The sequence below is a fragment of the Dendrobates tinctorius genome, unplaced genomic scaffold (assembly GCF_039654945.1).
Source record: "Dendrobates tinctorius isolate UK_male_01 unplaced genomic scaffold, ASM3965494v1 ptg000357l, whole genome shotgun sequence".
NCBI classification, from domain to species: domain Eukaryota; kingdom Metazoa; phylum Chordata; class Amphibia; order Anura; family Dendrobatidae; genus Dendrobates; species Dendrobates tinctorius.
In genome coordinates, this window is record NW_027362023.1 from 505523 (window position 1) to 528500 (window position 22978).

The window sequence follows — 22978 nt, forward strand, 5'->3', positions numbered from 1 at the left end:
CCAGCTCGCTGGGTAATGGACACTTGGGGATGGTAGATCATTAGAAATGGGGCTGATCTACAGCAACTCGGAGCAGCCACTACACGGCGAGCTGGAGCGGTGCTGGTGACATCTGGCCAGAGCTGGCAGCCGATCAATGACGGTGCAGACCTAACCCCCCTGGCACTGCAGAGGTCGCCTCGCAACTTTATAATGATCAGATACTTCCTAGTAAAGTTAATAACAGCATAAATGTGACACATAAGGAACACTACAAGCAGGAGCACGCCCTATGAAACAAACACTACCAGTTTGGTGGCTGTGTACTGATAACAGTGAGCAGCGGCAGACGATGACTTGACCATTTATTTTTTAAATAAATACAATTTACAGAAAAAAAATGATTTCTGGTTCACATGAAACATGAAAATTTGATAAGAATGATTATAGGGAGAAGCTGCAGAGATTGCATTACATGATGTAAACCAGGGAGCCGGGGTGATCCTCACCCTAAATTCCCCCGACCCATCAGTAATACTGCAGAATGGTCCTCCGAGCAGGAACAACATGATCTTTCCCGTGGTCCTTCCCGAGACAAAAAGCACAACCCCCCATTATACTTATCATCAGACACTTTGATCTCTGGTCATTGGTCACACAGACCCCGACCACGTCCCAAAAATACACGTTTCCTATGGAATATATTACAATTCTGTCATAAAAAATACTTTGCCGACCAAAGTTAAGAAAAAAAAAAATCTCTTCCCCTTAGATAATCCTTTGAAAAAACAAACCCAGAGACGACATTAAAAAAAGATCAAAGGATAAAGATTTTTTTGCCTTCGGGGAGAGGCGGTGCTGTCCAGCGAGGGAGATTTTTTGGTTATAGTTTTTTTGTTTTTTTTTCTATAAAACTATTCTTTTAAGAGCTCTGTTTTACAAAAGGGGAAAAAAATGTCAGTCTTGAAGTCTGTGGGAAGAGAGGGGAAAGTGACCAGACACAAGGGAGAACGTGTTTATTACAAGTGCAGATGTCTGCCGATCACAGCAACCGCGGCTCTGCTCCTCAGTCTCCTGCACGCTTCACGGACCTCCAAATCCTCACTCGTTCAGTGCCAAGATAATGTCGTCCTCCAGATCTGAGTTATCTGAACTGTCAGCTGTGGAGAGAAAAGAAAAAAGTCAGCAGAGCACCAAGATCAGCGCCAGAGATCAGCGGTGACATCACTGAGAATGCCTCCTATCCATCACCAGAGATCAGCGGTGACATCACTGAGAATGCCTCCTATCCATCACCAGAGATCAGCGGTGACATCACTGAGAATGTCTCCTATCCATCACTAGAGATCAGCGGTGACATCACTGAGAATGCCTCCTATCCATCACCAGAGATCAGCGGTGACATCACTGAGAATGCCTCCTATCCATCACTAGAGACCAGAGTTGACATCACTGAGAATGCCTCCTATCCATCACTAGAGATCAGAGTTGACATCACTGAGAATGCCTCCTATCCATCACCAGAGATCAGCGGTGACATCACTGAGAATGCCTCCTATCCATCACTAGAGATCAGAGGTGACATCACTGAGAATGCCTCCTATCCATCACCAGAGATCAGAGGTGACATCACTGAGAATGTCTCCTATCCATCATCAGAGATCAGCGGTGACATCACTGAGAATGCCTCCTATCCATCACTAGAGATCAGAGTTGACATCACTGAGAATGCCTCCTATCCATCACCAGAGATCAGCGGTGACATCACTGAGAATGCCTCCTATCCATCACTAGAGATCAGAGGTGACATCACTGAGAATGCCTCCTATCCATCACCAGAGATCAGAGGTGACATCACTGAGAATGTCTCCTATCCATCATCAGAGATCAGCGGTGACATCACTGAGAATGTCTCCTATCCATCATCAGAGATCAGAGGTGACATCACTGAGAATGTCTCCTATCCATCATCAGAGATCAGAGGTGACATCACTGAGAATGTCTCCTATCCATCATCAGAGATCAGCGGTGACATCACTGAGAATGTCTCCTATCCATCATCAGAGATCAGAGGTGACATCACTGAGAATGTCTCCTATCCATCATCAGAGATCAGCGGTGACATCACTGAGAATGTCTCCTATCCATCATCAGAGATCAGCGGTGACATCACTGAGAATGTCTCCTATCCATCACCAGAGATCAGCGGTGACATCACTGAGAATGTCTCCTATCCATCACTAGAGATCAGAGGTGACATCACTGAGAATGTCTCCTATCCATCATCAGAGATCAGCGGTGACATCACTGAGAATGTCTCCTATCCATCACTAGAGATCAGAGGTGACATCACTGAGAATATCTCCTATCCATCACTAGAGATCAGAGGTGACATCACTGAGAATGTCTCCTATCCATCACTAGAGATCAGAGGTGACATCACTGAGAATGTCTCCTATCCATCATCAGAGATCAGCGGTGACATCACTGAGAATGTCTCCTATCCATCATCAGAGATCAGCGGTGACATCACTGAGAATGTCTCCTATCCATCATCAGAGATCAGCGGTGACATCACTGAGAATGTCTCCTATCCATCATCAGAGATCAGCGGTGACATCACTGAGAATGTCTCCTATCCATCACTAGAGATCAGCGGTGACATCACTGAGAATGTCTCCTATCCATCACTAGAGATCAGAGGTGACATCACTGAGAATGTCTCCTATCCATCACTAGAGATCAGAGGTGACATCACTGAGAATGTCTCCTATCCATCATCAGAGCTCAGCGGTGACATCACTGAGAATGTCTCCTATCCATCACCAGAGATCAGCGGTGACATCACTGAGAATGTCTCCTATCCATCACTAGAGATCAGAGGTGACATCACTGAGAATGCCTCCTATCCATCACTAGAGATCAGCGGTGACATCACTGAGAATGCCTCCTATCCATCACTAGAGATCAGCGGTGACATCACTGAGAATGCCTCCTATCCATCACCAGAGATCAGTGGTGACATCACTGAGAATGCCTCCTATCCATCACTAGAGATCAGAGGTGACATCACTGAGAATGTCTCCTATCCATCACCAGAGATCAGCGGTGACATCACTGAGAATGTCTCCTATCCATCACCAGAGATCAGCGGTGACATCACTGAGAATGTCTCCTATCCATCACTAGAGATCAGAGGTGACATCACTGAGAATGTCTCCTATCCATCAACAGAGATCAGCGGTGACATCACTGAGAATGTCTCCTATCCATCACCAGAGATCAGCGGTGACATCACTGAGAATGTCTCCTATCCATCACTAGAGATCAGAGGTGACATCACTGAGAATGTCTCCTATCCATCAACAGAGATCAGCGGTGACATCACTGAGAATGCCTCATATCCATCACTAGAGATCAGAGGTGACATCACTGAGAATGTCTCCTATCCATCACCAGAGATCAGCGGTGACATCACTGAGAATGCGTCCTATCCATCACTAGAGATCAGAGGTGACAGCACTGAGAATGCCTCCTATCCATCACTAGAGATCAGCGGTGACATCACTGAGAATGCCTCCTATCCATCACCAGAGATCAGTGGTGACATCACTGAGAATGCCTCCTATCCATCACTAGAGATCAGAGGTGACATCACTGAGAATGTCTCCTATCCATCACCAGAGATCAGCGGTGACATCACTGAGAATGTCTCCTATCCATCACCAGAGATCAGCGGTGACATCACTGAGAATGTCTCCTATCCATCACTAGAGATCAGAGGTGACATCACTGAGAATGTCTCCTATCCATCAACAGAGATCAGCGGTGACATCACTGAGAATGCCTCATATCCATCACTAGAGATCAGAGGTGACATCACTGAGAATGTCTCCTATCCATCACCAGAGATCAGCGGTGACATCACTGAGAATGCGTCCTATCCATCACTAGAGATCAGAGGTGACAGCACTGAGAATGCCTCCTATCCATCACTAGAGATCAGCGGTGACATCACTGAGAATGCCTCCTATCCATCACCAGAGATCAGTGGTGACATCACTGAGAATGCCTCCTATCCATCACTAGAGATCAGAGGTGACATCACTGAGAATGTCTCCTATCCATCACCAGAGATCAGCGGTGACATCACTGAGAATGTCTCCTATCCATCACCAGAGATCAGCGGTGACATCACTGAGAATGTCTCCTATCCATCACCAGAGATCAGCGGTGACATCACTGAGAATGTCTCCTATCCATCATCAGAGATCAGCGGTGACATCACTGAGAATGTCTCCTATCCATCATCAGAGATCAGCGGTGACATCACTGAGAATGTCTCCTATCCATCATCAGAGATCAGCGGTGACATCACTGAGAATGTCTCCTATCCATCACTAGAGATCAGCGGTGACATCACTGAGAATGTCTCCTATCCATCACTAGAGATCAGAGGTGACATCACTGAGAATGTCTCCTATCCATCATCAGAGATCAGAGGTGACATCACTGAGAATGTCTCCTATCCATCATCAGAGCTCAGCGGTGACATCACTGAGAATGTCTCCTATCCATCACCAGAGATCAGCGGTGACATCACTGAGAATGTCTCCTATCCATCACTAGAGATCAGAGGTGACATCACTGAGAATGCCTCCTATCCATCACTAGAGATCAGCGGTGACATCACTGAGAATGCCTCCTATCCATCACTAGAGATCAGCGGTGACATCACTGAGAATGCCTCCTATCCATCACCAGAGATCAGTGGTGACATCACTGAGAATGCCTCCTATCCATCACTAGAGATCAGAGGTGACATCACTGATAATGTCTCCTATCCATCTCCAGAGATCAGCGGTGACATCACTGAGAATGCCTCCTATCCATCACTAGAGATCAGAGGTGACATCACTGAGAATGCCTCCTATCCATCACTAGAGATCAGCGGTGACATCACTGAGAATGTCTCCTATCCATCACCAGAGATCAGCGGTGACATCACTGAGAATGTCTCCTATCCATCACCAGAGATCAGCGGTGACATCACTGAGAATGTCTCCTATCCATCACTAGAGATCAGCGGTGACATCACTGAGAATGTCTCCTATCCATCACCAGAGATCAGCGGTGACATCACTGAGAATGTCTCCTATCCATCACCAGAGATCAGCGGTGACATCACTGAGAATGTCTCCTATCCATCACTAGAGATCAGAGGTGACATCACTGAGAATGTCTCCTATCCATCACCAGAGATCAGCGGTGACATCACTGAGAATGCGTCCTATCCATCACTAGAGATCAGAGGTGACATCACTGAGAATGCCTCCTATCCATCACTAGAGATCAGCGGTGACATCACTGAGAATGCCTCCTATCCATCACCAGAGATCAGTGGTGACATCACTGAGAATGCCTCCTATCCATCACTAGAGATCAGAGGTGACATCACTGAGAATGTCTCCTATCCATCACCAGAGATCAGCGGTGACATCACTGAGAATGTCTCCTATCCATCACCAGAGATCAGCGGTGACATCACTGAGAATGTCTCCTATCCATCACCAGAGATCAGCGGTGACATCACTGAGAATGCCTCCTATCCATCAATAGAGATCAGCGGTGACATCACTGAGAATGCCTCCTATCCATCAATAGAGATCAGCGGTGACATCACTGAGAATGTCTCCTATCCATCACTAGAGATCAAAGGTGACATCACTGAGAATGCCTCCTATCCATCACCAGAGATCAGCGGTGACATCACTGAGAATGTCTCCTATCCATCACCAGAGATCAGCGGTGACATCACTGAGAATGCCTCCTATCCATCAATAGAGATCAGCGGTGACATCACTGAGAATGTCTCCTATCCATCACCAGAGATCAGCGGTGACATCACTGAGAATACCTCCTATCCATCACCAGAGATCAGCGGTGACATCAATCCCTGTTTGCGGATATTAGTACACATTTTGTGGTGGTACAATGCTGCGGACCCTCAAACATGAAGGTGTTGGGATGTTCACTACTTACAGTCGCCGAGTATCATCTCCACTTCCGGGTCAATGTCCGAGTCTTCATCACGACCATCATCATCGTCTCCATCGTCTTCTTCATCCTCCAGCAGATTAGCAAGTTCTTCATCATCGGAGGGGGAGAAGTCGTTCTCTCCATCCTCTCCCGCCTGCTCCCCTGCCTCCTCCTCTTCTTCCAGTTCAGCATCCAGGAGGGGTCCCAGATCATCAGAGTCATCGTCATCATCGTCATCCTCCTCGTCTTGTTCTTCCTCTTCCTAAGAGTGAGGGGCCACAAATTAGAAACCTCAGCATGAATGAAGCTGATAACCTAACCAGGAATCTCTCCTGTCCATTCTCCTGTGTCAGAACCTGATCACATTCCCCAGCGTATGAGACAATGGAGCCTAAATATAGTCCTAGTAGACCTGCAGCGGAGACGTTCCCCTACCTGATCCTCCTCCTCGTCCTCATCCTCTGCCAGCCGCTGCCTCCCGACCTCATAGAGCCGACAGACGGTGTCCATGTTCAGGGAATCCATGGTTCCTTGGTTCTGGGATCAGAAATATCAGATTAATACAAAAACAAATGCACTGCCCCCTGAACCATTGCAGCGCAGACCCCCACACACCTCTATGACAGCCAGGTAGCAGTCTTTGGTGTCGGTGCACAGGTCAAATATGTTCCTCTTCACGTCAATGGTGGCTGAAGAGTAAATGACACAATTAGGTTCAGAAAAAAAGGCGCAATAAAGAGGAAAAAAAGTCTGTGCCTCATTCACACGTCTGATTTTCACAGATGGAAAACCTATCAATTGTAGGTTATGGAAATGTTCACGTTTCCAAGATGTCTTTGTGGCTCAAGAGTTTGCAAAAAAAAAAAAAAAAAACCACTGAGACATTGCGGTTTTTATAATATGTTTAAAAAATAAATAAATAATGGATCAGGATTAAATAGAAGTAAAATATAAAAGGGAAACAGGATATATTGCTAGCCGTAGAATATTGGGGAGATCACAATCAACATGTCCTAACTGCGCAGGTGGGCACGCTATGGGGGACAGATGACTGTCTCTGCGGGGCCCCCTCTACTGGCAATTGCCTTCCTGCAGCTGACAACACGGCCCTAGGGACCAACACCTCTTGGCACTACCTGTCCATCATGGCACGGACAGTGGTGTGAGACTGCACCAATGTTCAGGTTTCGGCTGATAATTTTGGGACGGTTACTGATTTTGAAGCTTTCAGATTTGGCTTTGTGCCTGGAAATCCTCCCTGGTTTGTCAGACACTCACCGATGGGTTTGTAATCTGTGGCGTTAAATGTGCGGAAAGAGGAACCAAACGGACTCTTCATCTTCTCTTCCATGAGGTCGTCCTCATCGTCGGCCTGCAGCATGGCTGCCAGAACAGAGGATACAGACGTCACAGGACAGAAGGACATAAGAAGAGAAGCGTCGGCTGCGTCGTGCGCTCACCTCCATACATCACCGTCCCCGTGTTATTGAAGACCACACGGCACTGATCCAGGTCTGGCACCGTGTGCAGGAGGTGGAAGGTTCGCAGGTCCCACTTCAGCAGACGGTTATGGAAATAAACTCAAAGCACATCATAGGAAATGGACAGAAATGCAAATCATATATAGGGAAAAGTTCTGCAACTTTCCACAGACCGGACACAATCCATTGCTATTTTCAAGATCTCTGCTTGTTGTCGGTAAAAAAAAACATTCAAAAAGCAGTCTTGACAATAGTGACATCATTACATTTGAATGGAGTCTATGTTGCAGTTTCTGCTTCTAAATTGTCCCTATTCTCCGACAGCAAGCAGTGATATTGAAAACTACAGGAGAGGCCTGTGCTGTGACTCGGCAGAGGATACAATCTCGGTGTTGACTATGACCTCCAAGCCATTCGGATGGAAAACCCCGCTGATGTTCATGTTGAACTTGTCAAACTTGTGAATGGCTTGAGTGGAGCGTACGTCCCATAGGACCCCGTCATTCAGCACCAGGTCGTCCGTGGGGTTGAAGGTGGCGCAGTTACGCTTGTAGTTATTGGCCAGGTCCGGATTATATAAAGTCAGCAATTTCTGTCCCGTCTGGATGTCATAAATCTGTAGGAGATAACGAGGGTAAAGACATAAGAACATTGCAGCAGAGAAAGAGCAAGTAGTCGCCTGCAGAGAACCGTCACAAGCTGGACCAGAGAGGAGACCATTAATAAAACCTAATCCCTGCATAATGGAAAGTTCTGCAACGGAGAAAATCCAGTCCTCTGTGTGTGTCCATTGCTCACAGATGGTTTCTGTGAAACCTGTATAATCCATCGTATTTGCGCGGATACGAGGTTCACAAATTCCATTCACTTATATGAAGCAACTAAACCTGCTGAGTGTGAACCTGCCCGAAAACTAATATCCTGAGCAGCACACAATGAAGACTAGGGGCCGATGAGCGATGCAAGGGCCCCCCACACATTAAAGGACAGTCTCATCATGTCTCTTCAGGACCGCAATGCTTCTCATTTTCCTTCTTGTTGGGGGGACATGAACTCCTGATGACTGACTGTCTGAACCAGGTGGAGGGTCACACCTTTGGCCCGAATTGTGCACTCTCCCATGATGCTAAGAGAGACCACATTACCTCTGCAGCATCGGAGGAGTGCAGGGGGACTGAAGCAGCCGGATAAAGCGATCCAGTGAACTTCAGAGCAGCACGTACAAGCTATTTGCTATAGATCTCGACAGCACACACAAACTGCATGCTCAGGAAACCGGTCACTGCTGATACACCACAGAGGTGATCGGGAACAAGCTGTAAACAATAGAACTAAAAATCTCTCTGTTCTTGAGAACAGAGAGGCTTTTTCACGAGAGGGAAGTTGCAGCATTCCTGGTTTGCACAAGCACATGGCAATTTTACCCATTTGTGATTATGAGAATCATCTGCCAGCTTGGACCTTATTACCGCCAGTTTCTGTGCACCTAGGGAGTACAGGCCAGGCCGAGTGGCCTCCAGAGCTGCTAATAACTCACATGAGCCACGTCTTCCTTGGTGCCGATGACACGGTCCTGGGAAAGTTTGCTAAACTCCACATAATGATCCTCAGTAAACGCATGCCTGGGAATCCAACAAGACAGAGTGAGGTCCAGGCACAGAGACACTAAGAATGTAGGGACCTCCACCGCCTACCCAAAACCCACACTCACTTCATGTCAAAGACAGACTTCATTCCCCATAATGCAGAAAATGGCTGACTCCATGTGGCAGCAGTGAGAAGAAGGGATCCATCCTGTGGGAACAGACATGTTAAAAAGATGAGGGGCGCAGGCTTGGAGGTGGATGGGAAGACAAGGGACTAGATACCTGCTGACTGGACGCACAGGAGCGACATGTGGGCAGGGCGGCAGGTACCTACCCGTGACGGCTCCAGGTGGGTTATGGCAGAGTTGTGACAACTGTAGCTGGCTTCTTCCTGCCCACTAAACACATTATACAGCTTGAGTTGCCCTGTGCAGGTTCCCAACATCAGGAAACGTTCTCGAGCTGAAAAGGCACAACAGGTGAAGCCGCTTTCATCCTCATTGGCTTCTCTGAAAACAGAGATTGGACGGAACCTGGTAGAAGAGAGAAGATAGAAGTGGTGAGTACAGAACGGATCATCCCATACATGGGCCCGTTCCCATTCGATTATCACCTGCTGAATATGAGGTGTCGGTCAAAGCAGCCTCCATCCACACCCCCATATTTCGGGAAGGCGGCGCGGCGAGTCAGACGTGAAGTGCAATTGGTTGGTGCTTGTCTGCGTTGCTTGGGCTCTGGACATTGATGAGGGGTAAACAGGGAAAAGGGAGGGCAAATGGCAACTGGGTTCTTACAACGAGCGTGCTGCTCCCGTAGATATTCTGTCATGATACTGTCCAGAGTGGGTGGGGAAGGCACGTGCCGCTCTAGCTGTTTTCTGATGGCAGGGCTCTGGCTGTAGGCCCCGTGGTCAGACTTCTGTCTCAGGACACGTGATCGCTTTCCATTACAGGGCGACTGCCGCTCTCGTACAAAGCTGATACGACCGATTAGAGGGGAACCTGTAGAGGCTGGGACGGGCGATGACAACTGAGCGGGCAGCTGGGTGCGAGATGGCGGGTGCGGGCACAGAGAGCTGGTAGTCAAACGGGCAGGGAGGCGTGGGGTCCGCGGCAGGGAAACGGGTGAAGACGTAGCTGGTGGCTGAGTGGCTGCAGCTGGCAGAAAGGACGAGGAGTGCGATGCTGCAGTCATAGGCAGGTCCGCCTCCCGAGTCAAAGCCGTTGACGTTTCCTGTAGCCCCTTGGAAATTAGATGATTGCGAATTAACACCAAGAGTTCCTTCTCCGGGAAGGAAATACGAGACTGCGCCACCACATCTGCTTTCTGCAGCCGTGCCAATGATACGTCACTGCCCATCAGCAGGGGCTTCCCCGAGACCCTTTCAATCAGCTCTGCTGCAAACTTGCAGAATCGGACATGTTCGCTGCGTTTATCTTGGAGGATCGGCTCCTTCATTAGTTGCTGGATTTGACCACTGCTGAATAAGGGGAGCTTGCTGATGATCTGCCTCACCGAAGTGCTACGGCCGAGGCCAACCAATGCTTTGCAGGACAGAGCCCGGATCTGGTCGGCATCTGTTATGGGCATCCTCACCGATAGCAGAGACAGAAGCACCTTGATGCCATTATTGGACTGGACGACATTCCACATCTTGGCCAGCGTTGGCTCCCCGCTCCCACCACGTCCGTGCGACTGGAAACTTTGAGACATAGGTGTCCGTCTTCGGGGGGTCCCAGAGACATATTTTGCAATGCTGGAGATGCGAGTCTCTGGGGCACACACACAATTGATGATGATCTGTAGAGCCGATTTCTGGATCTCTGCATCATGGGTGAAAAACTCTCCCTCAGCAACACCCAAGACGATGCTCATCCCTAAGGAAAACGAAAACAGGTGAACTTGGTGACAAACGCTGCGTCTCTAACACTGACAATAGGCTCCATCACAAGGACGTCACAGACTCCTCTTCTTACCTACAGTGGAGACCGTGGAGCCAGCCTCATCCAAAACGTCCACCGGTTCGGACAACTGCAGCTGGATTTTTGGCACCACTGTGAGGATCGCAAGGACGTCCAGAGCATAGCGGACCGTGTCATTTCTGCAGGGTCAATGAGATACAATACAAGATGTGTCAGCGGCCAGGAGCTTTCCAGCCAAGCTGACGAATGAAGCTCCGTAATAAGGTGTAAATGGGGCCAAACAGCAGAGAAAGGCACACACGAATGTACCGCTGCGTCAGATGTACCGCTGCGCCAGATGAACAATATGGGGGCGCTCCAGCGATGTCCTATCACAAGAAAACCCTGAGCGTCACACTCACCTCGCATAGTACGTCTTCCAGCTGCAGGCGATGGAGATGAGCTGAAGAAGCAGCTGCACACAGGAAAGTTTGAGGAAAACCTCAGCAGGTTCCCAGTACAGCTGAGACGGGCCGAACGCTATCAGGTATTCCATCATCTCCACGATCTGCTCTCGGGTGTATGTACAGGCCTAACAAAAAAGCAGAGCGAAGCTTCAGGCAGCAGCGACTACGACAACCAGCTGTAAACTGCAGACAACTCTGCAAAATCTGTGACAAACCATCTACAGATAATACAGGAGAAAGGCTGAAACCGCTCAGGAGACGAGCTGCCCACCTTGTACGGAGGGGGAGGGTGGATCGGCAGACCACCCTCTGTGCGCTGCAGGGACTGCTTCACTTGCTCCACCTTGATGGCAAGATGAGCTTCAAAGTATCGGCGTAACGCCATGCACGTATGTTTTCCCGTTTGCCGACTTGCAAAAATCTCATCATCACTGAGTAGAGCTCCCTGGTCTTCTAGGTTCAGGATCTCCAGAGTGCTGATCTGTGCAAGAAAAGCAAAAGACACGTAATGAGAGGTCCTGCTGCATCAAAAATCTGCTCTCACTCCGTGACCTCCTCACATATAGCACTTTGACCCCCACCCCACTCACGTATAGCACTATGACCCCCCAATCACCTCACATATAGCCTGTGACTCAACCACCTCCCTCACGTATAGGCCTGTGACCCCCACGTTTAGCACTGTGACCCTGCACACCCCTCACGCATAGCACTGTGACCCCCCACTCACGTATAGCACTGTGATCCCCCACACCCCTCACATATAGCAATGTGACCCCCCCACGCAACTCACGTATAGCACTGTGTCCCCCTCCCCCTCAGACACCACCCGAGCACCTCACATATTGCAAGGAGACCCCCTACCTACCTCACATATAGCACTTTGGCCCCCTTAACCCCCCAAATATAGCACTTTGAGCCCCTCATGTTTAGCACTGTGACCCCCCCCCCCCCCCCACCTACTCACATATCACACTGTATTCCCCCCTTATCACTATCCAGGATCCAGCAGATACCCAGCCACAATACACACATGGCCCCATCACTGATATCCAACATCACCCCCCCCCCCCCGGCCTCCCTTACAAGATTAACCAGCCGCCGCAGTCCATCCTGGTTGTCAAACAGCTCCAGAACAGCTCGGAAGGAGAAGCAGATGGAGAAAAACATGGTGGCGTGGCAGCAGCCTGAAGCATGGGAGCACTCCATGAGCCACAGTGTGTAGCTGACCACGTCCGCCAGCACCTTGTGAGGATGCATGCAGACCTAGAAGAGGGGAGGAGATGGTGAGAACGCACGAAACATGGAATTCATAACAAGTTCACAGCCTCATCAGGTCTGAGACATCCCTGTGCACTTTGTATTTTATCATCTGATGACAAACTGTTTCACAAGCTCATTTAATATTCAGTAAAAGATCACCGCTTGCTTTCTGAGAATGAAACGGTCAAGTCCAGCCGACACCGGAGTGCAGCAGGTTACAGAGTCTTTCAGCTGCATCCTGCTTCTCCGCAATCAGACTCACCCGTTCCATAGCATCCTGGTTGTAGGACAAGTAGTACAGACACATAGACACTCCAGTCGCTGCCATGGAAGGACGGGGGATCTCCAGCAGTTTCTGCACACCACCGTGAGAAACAAACTCCGCAGCAAACTTGTTGTGCAGGAGAAGAGAAGCCAAATGCTGGTCAGACAAAGGAAAAAAGGAGAACGAGCTGAAACCACTGGTGGACAATAAGCGCACTCTGCGCTGACCCACATTCACACCAGGTGTGAAACAGTTGCAGGTCGCATGGTCACAACTGGTGAAAACAAAGGCAGAAGTCGGGAATCAGTCCCCCACTCTGGAAGCTTATTACCGTAGAATAAAATGATGAATAAATGAGAATAGCAAACAACATCAGGGAGGAGACCGCTTCTATCACAAAGATCATGGAGGGAATCGGCAAAATTTACCTTCAAGGCCTCAAACGTGAGGAGGACGTCGTTTGTTCTCTTCAGATCGATGTAATACATCATGAGCTCACGGGATCCCATCTGCATGAAGATTGGGAGTAACTAAGGGCGAAAGAAAGCGGGCAACACTGATAACATGGAATCAGAGAGGAGAACCGATGAGCTGCCCCGACATAATTACAAGATTGCAAAACCTATAACCCTAAGTGTGAGCCTTCCTTCCGACTCATAACTCTCAGCTCCTCACCTCCTGGTATTCTCCGAGGGGTGTGAGGTACTGTAGGATCAGCCGCTGCTCAATGGCCGGGGTCAGGGGGGACAAGCTGTAGTTGGTGCCAATAACCCAGACTGACATCTCGGACCAGCTGCTGTTGGACAGTTCGCTTGGTGCTCGTTCAGACTCGAAGCTCAGTTTCTGTTTCACTTTGCGGTGAGAATCGGTGTCGGGTTTTGGTCTCCGTGGTGGTCCGGTGCCATCAGAATTAACCATGACCCCGATACCTGGAGACGTCTCTGCCTGGAAAGAGAGGTCAAGATTTTCCGGCTTTGATCTTGTATCATGTGAATTCTCTCCGTAGTCCATGTCCACAGCCTCTTCATCCAGTGGGAGGAGCGGCTCACCGAGGGGCTTACGCGGACTGGGACGTTTGCTTTCCTGCTTGCTAGAGGTTTCTCGGGTCTGAAGTTCACGAAGTCTGCGCAAAACAAGGGAAACCTACGAAAAGGAGACGTCATCGAGAAGAGTCAGACCAAATATTATATGGACAATTACAGCAATTCTTTAGAGGGTTAATCCCAAAATATTAAGCTATCCCCTTATCCGTGGAATAAGGGACAGCGTCCTGATCGCTGGGCATACTAATGAAGTGGAGATGCAAACGCTGGTCCTCCGCTCCACTTACTCCCTACCTTGTGGAGAGCGGAGAACAGCGACCCGCTATTTCCGGAGTTCCCATAGACAAAGAACAGCGTGAAGGTCGGACAACATCCGCTCCAATCATTAGAACACTGGAGAAAAAAAGGGAGCAAAAGGATGAGTGCAAAAATACCAATGATTTTTTATTTTTAAATATCATACAAAAAGTGCACAAGAATCTAAATGCGGTGCCAATATAAAGCAGATGAAACACACACCTGACAAACCCCTCGTCCATCCGAGATAGAAAATACTATCCTCGTATATATATTCAAGGAATCATGCCTAAAGAGTGGACGCCCAAAAAGTATATAATGCCACCCCATAAAAATCAATGATCTTGCTCCTAATTAGATTCCCTGAGACTAGCTCAAAGTAGGGAACAGGACATGTAATGTCCTGGGGTGCAATGTGTCTAAATATAGACAAGGGCGACCATGATATAAGACAAGGGTTAACGTCAGTACAAATTCTTACCCGAGGAAGCAGGAGGAGGAGGGGAGGCATCTGGCAGTGCCCCCCGACGCGCGTTTCGCGGCGCAAAGAGGCCGCTTTGTCAAAGCGGCCTCTCTACGCCACGAAACACGCGTTGAGGGTCACTGCCAGATGCCTCCCCTCCTCCTCCCTCGGGTAAGAATTTGTACTGACGTTAACCCTTGTCTTATATCATGGTCGCCCTTGTCTATATTTAGACACATTGCACCCCAGGACATTACATGTCCTGTTCCCTACTTTGAGCCTTTGAGCTAGTCTCAGGGAATCTAATTAGGAGCAAGATCATTGATTTTTATGGGGTGGCATTATATACTTTTTGGGCGTCCACGCTTTAGGCATGATTCTTTGAATATACATACGAGGATAGTATTTTCTATCTCGGATGGACGAGGGGTTTGTCGGGTGTGTGTTTCATCTGCTTTATATTGGCACCGCATTTAGATTCTTGTGCACTTTTTGTATGATATTTAAAAATAAAAAATCATTGGTATTTTTGCAATCACCGTTTTGCTCCCTTTTTTTCTCCAGTGTTCTAATGAATGTAGGAGCTGATGTGGCTTGTGCCTAGGGTGAACAAAATGTTTTGGTATCATCCATAGGCATTTTAGCATTCTATATGGGACTTTTGTCAATAATATCCGCTCCAATCAGCAGAATCCCGGAATCTCAGTGTTGGCCCGCCGGTGATCAGCAACTTAACGCACATCCCTTGGCTAGGAGACAACACACTATTGTGGTAAATAACCCAATAATTGAAAAATAGGCAACTCTGACATTGTTTTCTGTGAATTCTTTTTACAGGGTTCATTGTGTGGTATAAGTGACCTGGAATCATGATTCTCCTCATCAGTACGATTACAGCAATACCAAAAGTGGAAAGATTTTTTTTTATTATTATTTTAGTGGTGGTGGAAAAAAAAATTGGGATTGTGTGGTCATCTTCCAGAACTCAATGTTTTCATTTTATGTCAATGGAGCAGAGAGGAGGGCTTGTACAAGAGGGCTTGATTTTTTGCAGGGCGAGACGGTTGTAAAGAAACTATTTTGATCACTCTGTCGGATTTTTTGCAGTGCTGCAAAGACAAAAAACTATTTTGGCATTTTGATTGTTTTCCGACGTCTACTGAGCAGGTAAAATATTTTTCATTTTGATAGAGCGGACTTATTTTGAAAGCAGTGATACCAAATGCGTGTATCTTTTATGATCTTTATTTGGAGGGAGTAATTCAAATTTTTTTTTTCTTTTTAATTTTCGCTATTTTAACATTTTTTCCCATGTAACGTATTGATTTGTCCACTTAGTGGACTTAAATCTGCGATCGTCTAATCGCTTGTGCTATAAACCGCGATCTAAATTATTCCACAAATTCTAGTTTGCTCTGAAGTCCCTGGATGCAGATGAGTCGCACAATGTCCAATCATCGACCGTTGGAGGATAAATCACGTTTATTGGACAAATCTCCCAATGAGAACACGATTTATTTCAAAACTAAAAAACTCAGAAAGCAGCAAATTCTTCTGCAGAACAAGAGTCCGGACATTTCATAGGTTGTGAAGCGCTGAGATCGGTGATTTGTGGGATCTGCAGCGTTAGACGTCACATTACCGACATCAGAAGCTTTTCCAACAGAAACCTGCTGACGGGCCGACTCCACGTCACATCGGAGCCGCTGTGATTTCACCTCCACAACTCGGCCTCCATTGATCTCCTGCGTTTTGAGAGTTTCTGCTTGAATTTCTTTGCAGGATGTCAGACTCCCCTCCAGAGCTGCTGTTCTGATGTGATCGGCCTCCCACCCTCATAGATCTTCTGCTGGAGGATCCTCCAAAGTTTCTCAATACGGCTGAGGTCAGGGGAGGGTGGTGGCCGCACACCGTGAGTTTCTCTTTGTGCCCATAGCAGCCAACGACTCGGAGGTTTCTTTGGAGCATGAGATGGGACATTGACAGCATGAAGGTGATGTTGCTACAGATGGCGCAGTTCTTCTTTTTGTACCAAGAAAGTGGTCATCCGTGCTCTACATACTTTGCCGGGGTCATTTTATCACCTTCAGGGACCCTGAAGGGGCTACCAGCTCTCCCCCCACGATTCCGTCTCCTACTTGCAGACATTGCAGCCTTGTTGGGACATAGTGGCCGAAGAAAACCATCCACTACTCCACCCATGTTTTTCAACAGCAGCAGGGACAGAAGAAATGGACCAAGTCGAGGGTAAGATGCATGGTGCGAAATACAGGGATATTCTTGAGCAAAACCTGTTTCAGTCTGTCAGTGACTTGAGACTGGACGGAGATTCACCTTCCAATAAGACATGACCCAAAGCATACTGCTAAAGCAACGTGGGGAAAGGTGGAAATGTTCAGGAGTGGACGAGTCACAGCCCAGACCTTAACCCCTGACCGCCAGGACGAATTTTTACGGACCTGAGATATAAGAGAATGGCATCCTCATACTGGTGACAATCCAGCCGCTGTCGGCTGTACACTATAGCTGACAACTTGCTGTATCAATATACAACTTGGTCCTGTCTTAAATAGCAATCCTATCAACAATAGGTGCCCAAACCATGAAGAAGGGTGCAGAAAAGAAGGGAGGCACTTAACACTCAAAACAGTAGTTTTCTGCCTGGTAAATGGCAACATCATAACCACAACTCAGAGTAATCAGACAAGAGGTTCATTATCTGCGACTAGAAGGGATTGGGTGCTATATGCTATAACCCATAGATTCCCTACTAACCTTTAATAAATAGTATAAAAAAAGGGAAGAAGGGCGAAACGTGTGTGTCGGGGCAGAGGGACGGGACTCGCGTATTCATTTTCACTCGCTGCCAGGATCCAGGTAATCGCTTCATGACCTGTTAGCTTATATATGGTGCCTGTTTATACTCAAGCAAGTCCTTACATGGCTTTGTTTTACAACCCTTAGGTGTATTCAGGTCCTTAATAGGAGACATATTGGCTGTCCTCATTGTTTTGCATTAATTAGGTTGCACAGGCCAGTGATTTCAGCTACCATGTGGCATTAGGATTATAACACTTGATTTGCATTCCTACTTTTGCAAAAACCTTGTGTATCTGCTATAATCTAAGTCCATTTTTTATATACTATTTATTGAAGGTTAGTAGGGAATCTATGGGTTATAGCATATAGCACCCAATCCCTTCTAGCCGGAGATAATTAACCTCTTGTCTGATTCCTACGAGTTGTGGTTATGATGCTGCCATTTACCAGGCAGCATGTGAGGAACGGCGGACCGCTGTCGCCAACTTGTGACGGACAGCGGACCCTGTGCCACCAATAGGTCACCATCCCACCACTGGCACCAGTAGGTCATCGGACGGAGGGATGCGACGCACTGCCGGCACACGGCTATCGCAGGCACAGTGGGGGCTTATCTAAGTTATCCCACCACTGGCACCATGTGACAAAAATACAGCAAGCTAATCTTGCTCTAACAATTTATCGCAGGGGGGGGGTATTTTGGTTGCCCCACCACTGCTAAAACCTTCCAAGAACTGCGGGGATTTATGTATATCCCACTTTCTCAGTTCCACTTTGGAACTCGCAGCTCTCCGGCGCCCCCCTTACCCTCAGGTCAGTCAGGGAACTGCACCTAGGATAATTAGTCGCCGGACGGGCTGCTTGTTGTGCACGGGCCGCTAGACTACTGCAGTAAGGGAATTATCAATGCTGTGGCCTCAACCACTCATTCAGCAATATAAGACCCTTCTGTACTGCCAGCTAGCCTCGCCAGCCGCGCACACCACCCCGCCACCAGCCACGCTTTACTTAATCAAAGAGTTAATTAAGAGGGTCCGCGGCAAACCCCAAATTAGTAGCGATTATCTAAAAAAGGCGCATAGTTCGTTTCTTAGAGCATGGAGTCAAACTGATAATTTTACGATTTATTCCCCAAAGTCGGGCAGTGATTACAAATACAAAAGTTGTAATAAATTGAGACATTACATATGTACAAATACAAATATAAAACAAAGCGGATGAAAGAACAGAAAGTAACACTCACATGTGCGTAGTTGGTATTAGACAGACCATGTGGCTGGGGGAGGGGCGCTTAACCAAACGTCCCCACTCATTGGCACGTCTCTCTGGCAGAAGGACTCCAGCTGAACTGACTGGAATTTGGTAGGGAATACCTATAGCCTAGAGCCTGTGACCTCACGAAATGGGCGGTCTGGAGAGGTCCAACCTCCCTCTCTCCAAGTTATGATTTGGCTACAATAATAATAATAATAATAATCTTTATTTATATAGCGCCAACATATTCAGAGAATAACTATATCTAAACGAGAAAAGCCAGTACCAACACACATAGGGCATCATTGCTTGTGATTTACCGAATAGAATCCGAAGACACCAAGCATGCCATAATTAAGACCCTCCATTTGGGAGCAATCCATATCTCAGTTTCTGGAAGTCCGAGAATTGTGAAACTTAGGGGTTTAGAAAGCTGGCTTCATTGACTACACAGTGATATGATTATTATATCTCGACGGTGTATGGTTTTTGCGGTACAGTCTCTTTAATATCACCCATAGTTTCATTCAGCCACAAATCTGAGAACAAAGGAAATGCTTTCCCTTAACTAATTAGCATTCCCTTCTGTGGAGAGGGGCCAAATGTTATAGAGGAAGTGTCCTATTACCAGTGCGGGCACACAGCTGATAAGGAGAGGGGGGATGCTGCTGTGTGACAAGGCGATTTTCTGGAAAGAATTGAGGATTCTAGAAAGTTCTACCTTACAGACATTTTACATTACACCTCCCCCTTTTAGAGGGCGCTACGGAGGAATTACCTCTCGGTTATCGGCCATACGCACCTCAGCGGGTTCGCCCCGGCGGGACAACCCATCGGCATTACCATGTTCACTGCCCTTTTTGTGTTGTACTGTAAAATCATACTGTTGAAGGGCAAGGCTCCAGCGGAGCAACCTTCCATTGTTTCCGGACACTGTGTGCAACCAGCTCAGAGTGTTGTGATCGGTTACCACGGTGAAGGTGCGCCCGTACAGGTAGGGCTGCAGACGTTGCAGTGCCCACACCATGGCCAGACACTCCTCGATGTTTGAGTATGCCACTTCCCTCGGCAAAAGTTTCCGGCTCAGGTACCGCACGGGGTGCCCGTTTCCCCGAGTCGACCTGGCTGAGCACAGCACCGAGGCCAAAGTCGCTGGCGTCGGTCTGTACCAGAAACGGGCAACTGCTATCGCCTGCTCTCAACACTGGAGAGTTGCACAGGGCTGCTTTCAAAGCTTGGAAGGCTGCCTCACAGTCATCTGTCCAGATGACTGCTTGGGGTAGCCTCTGCTTGGTGAGGTCAGTCATGGGTTTTGCAAGGGCGCTATAGTCTTGAACAAACCGCCTATAGTACCCTGCAGTGCCCAAGAAGGACTTCACCTGTTTCTTAGTCCTGGGGGTGGGCCAGGACGCGATTGCATCCACCTTCTCTGGCTCCGGAATCATGGAACCCCCGCCTACCCGGTGCCCCAGGTAGTGGACCTCGCTCATGCCCATCTAGCACTTTCCCGGCTTGATAGTCAGGCCTGCCTGGTGAAGACGCCTGAGCACCTCCTGGAGGTGCTGAATGTGTTCCTCCCAGGTGGAACTGAAGATGGCGATGTCGTCCAAGTACGCCACTGCGTACTCCTCCAGTCCCCGGAGCAGGTGGTTGACCATCCGCTGGAAAGTGTCAGGGGCATTTTTCATGCCGAAGGGCATGACTGTGGACTCGTACAGTCCAAAAGGGGTGATAAAGGCGGATTTCTCCTGCGCCTCAGGGCTCAGGGGAATCTGCCAGTATCCCAGACTCAGATCCATGATGGATATGTACCTTGCTTTTGCCAACCGCTCAAGCAGACCCTCGATGCGCGGCATCGGGTGGGCATCAGAGGTTGTGATGGCGTTAAGCCCCCTGTAGTCCACGCAGAACCGGGTGGTTCGATCCTTTTTAGGCACGAGGACTACAGGTGAAGCCCACGCGCTTTTTGACCGTCGAATCACCCCCAGCCTTAACATCTCATTGATCTCTTGGCGCATGACCTGTTGCACCTCCTCAGAGATCCGATAAGGTGTTCGCCGTAGTGGGGCGTGATTCCCGGTGTCCACCTCATGACCCGCTAACTCCGTCCTCCCAGGTCGGTTGGTGAACACGGCCTGGAAGGGTTCCAGGGCTTCCACCAACTGCGACCGCTGGGATACGGTTAGCAAACCACTTATCTCCATGTCCTCAATGGACCCATTGGCCTTGGCTTGGGCCAGCATGTCCAAGAGGGGATCTTCCTCCCCATCCTCGGGCAGGTTGCAGACCGGTAGGACGCAAGCTTCACGTTCGTGGTGCACCTTCAGCATGTTGACGTGAAAGGCCTTGCGCCTACCCCGAGCATGGTCAAGCGTGACCACGTAGGTAACTGGGTTGAGCTGTTGGTGGACGACGTATGGGCCTTCCCAGGCTGCCTGAAGCTTATCCGTTGGTATGGGGACAAGCACCCACACCTTGTGACCCACCTAGTAGGTCCGCTCCCGGGCGTTCTGGTCATACCAGTGCTTCTGGTCAGCCTGAGCCTGCGTCATGTTGTCATGCACCAACTGCGTCAAGGTCTGCATCTTGTCACAGAAGCGCATGACATAGTCCACGATGGACACTTCTGTGGGGTTTGGCTCATCTTCCCAGGATTCTCTTATCAACCCAAGGGGTCCCCGGACTCGCCTGCCATACAGGAACTCGAAGCGTGAGAACCCGGTCGAGGCCTGCGGAACTTCTCTGTAAGCGAACAGCAGGTGTGGGAGGTACCGCTCCCAGTCGCGTCCTTGGGTCTCAACCAGCATGTGGAGCATCTGTTTGAGGGTACCGTTGAAGCGTTCGCACAAACCATTAGTCTGTGGGTGATACGCGCTCGATACCAGGTGTTTCACCTGAATTCTCTTACAGAGAGCCTCCATTAGGCGACACATGAATTGGGTCCCTTGATCGGTAAGCATCTCCCTGGGAAATCCTACCCTTGAAAATATGGTCACCAGTGCGTCAGCCACCTTATCTGCCCTGGTTGAAGACATAGCTACTGCCTCTGGGTACCGGGTAGCGTAGTCTCTCCACGGTGAGACTGTATCGCTTTCCAGAGCTGCTGGGGACGGCCAGCGGGCCTACAATGTCCACCGCGATTCTCTGGAAAGGCTCCTCTATCACCGGCAAACTAAAAAGGGGAGCCTTAAAGGCAGGCCCGCCTTACCCACCTTTTGACAGGTGTCACAGGAGCGGCAGTATTGTGTTACGTCTGTCCCCAGCTTGGGCCAATAGAAGTGTTGAGACAGCCGTGCCTTTGTTTTGCTGATCCCCAAGTGTCCAGCGAGTGGAATCTCATGGGCAATCCGCAACAACTCAGTTCTGAACTGTAGGGGGACGACCAGCTGTCTCTCCCTCAACCACTCCTTTTGGAAATCTCCGGGTACTGGCTCCCGGTACAACCTTCTTCGTTCCCAGAACACCCTCTCCTTATCAGACTCGGAGGTGGGCGTCTCGGCGAGGTGTCTCAATTTCTCCAGGCTGGCATCTGAGTGCAGAGCAGCCTGGAACTCCTTGCTGGAGGCTGCCAGGAGTGATGTCAGGGTTCCTTCCGTACTGTGACCCTCTGGAACCGGCTCTGGGTTCACCTCTGGTTCAGTCTCTCCTGTAGCAGAAGAGGCTCCAGGAGGCAGGGCGCTACCTGCGATCTGGGCACTCTGACTGCGTGTGACAACTGCTATGTATGCTGTCTCCCTGGGGATTTCTACAGACCCACCAATCTGCGCTGCTATGGGCCCTACATCCCCATCCACCCCCAACACTCCAGGAGCAGTGCTACTTATGGGTCAGTTACCTTCCTCGGTGGCACTGGTCAGTTGCATGGCATTACCTTCCTTATGGTCCCCATGCACCTCCCTATTTCCTTGAGCACCGTTGCTTGCTCCTGCGCCAGGGGTTCCTCAGCCGTCTAACTCCGCAGTGACGGGGCTGAGCACTTCGGTACCTGTGGACACATCTACCTTTTAAAAGAAATGGTTAACAGGTTCAGTCGGCACAGATACATCATCATTCCTAGGAAAAGAATGGTTATCAGGTTTCTTTGGTACAGTTACATCACCATCATTCCTGGGGAGAGAAT

The 22978-nt window shown here is 48.9% G+C and overlaps 1 protein-coding gene across 4 annotated transcripts in view; it reads right to left on the bottom strand.

Moving 5' to 3' along the window:
- Window positions 1-331: 331 nt before the first annotated feature.
- Window positions 332-22978, bottom strand: part of DCAF1 (DDB1 and CUL4 associated factor 1) — a 32560-nt gene continuing 9913 nt past the window's right edge. For all 4 annotated transcript variants that reach the window (XM_073562535.1, XM_073562538.1, XM_073562537.1 and 1 more), the window contains exons 7-24: window positions 13657-14124; window positions 13410-13511; window positions 12979-13137; window positions 12540-12719; window positions 11725-11934; window positions 11409-11578; window positions 11062-11186; window positions 9699-10962; window positions 9420-9618; window positions 9211-9293; window positions 9037-9121; window positions 7882-8115; window positions 7479-7572; window positions 7297-7401; window positions 6634-6707; window positions 6454-6555; window positions 6022-6280; window positions 332-1139 (exon numbers count right to left, since the gene is read on the bottom strand). In XM_073562535.1, the coding sequence (XP_073418636.1) occupies window positions 1081-1139; window positions 6022-6280; window positions 6454-6555; window positions 6634-6707; window positions 7297-7401; window positions 7479-7572; window positions 7882-8115; window positions 9037-9121; window positions 9211-9293; window positions 9420-9618; window positions 9699-10962; window positions 11062-11186; window positions 11409-11578; window positions 11725-11934; window positions 12540-12719; window positions 12979-13137; window positions 13410-13511; window positions 13657-14124 (3972 nt within the window). In that variant the 3' untranslated portion in view covers window positions 332-1080. The remainder of the gene's footprint in view (window positions 1140-6021; window positions 6281-6453; window positions 6556-6633; window positions 6708-7296; window positions 7402-7478; window positions 7573-7881; window positions 8116-9036; window positions 9122-9210; window positions 9294-9419; window positions 9619-9698; window positions 10963-11061; window positions 11187-11408; window positions 11579-11724; window positions 11935-12539; window positions 12720-12978; window positions 13138-13409; window positions 13512-13656; window positions 14125-22978) is intronic.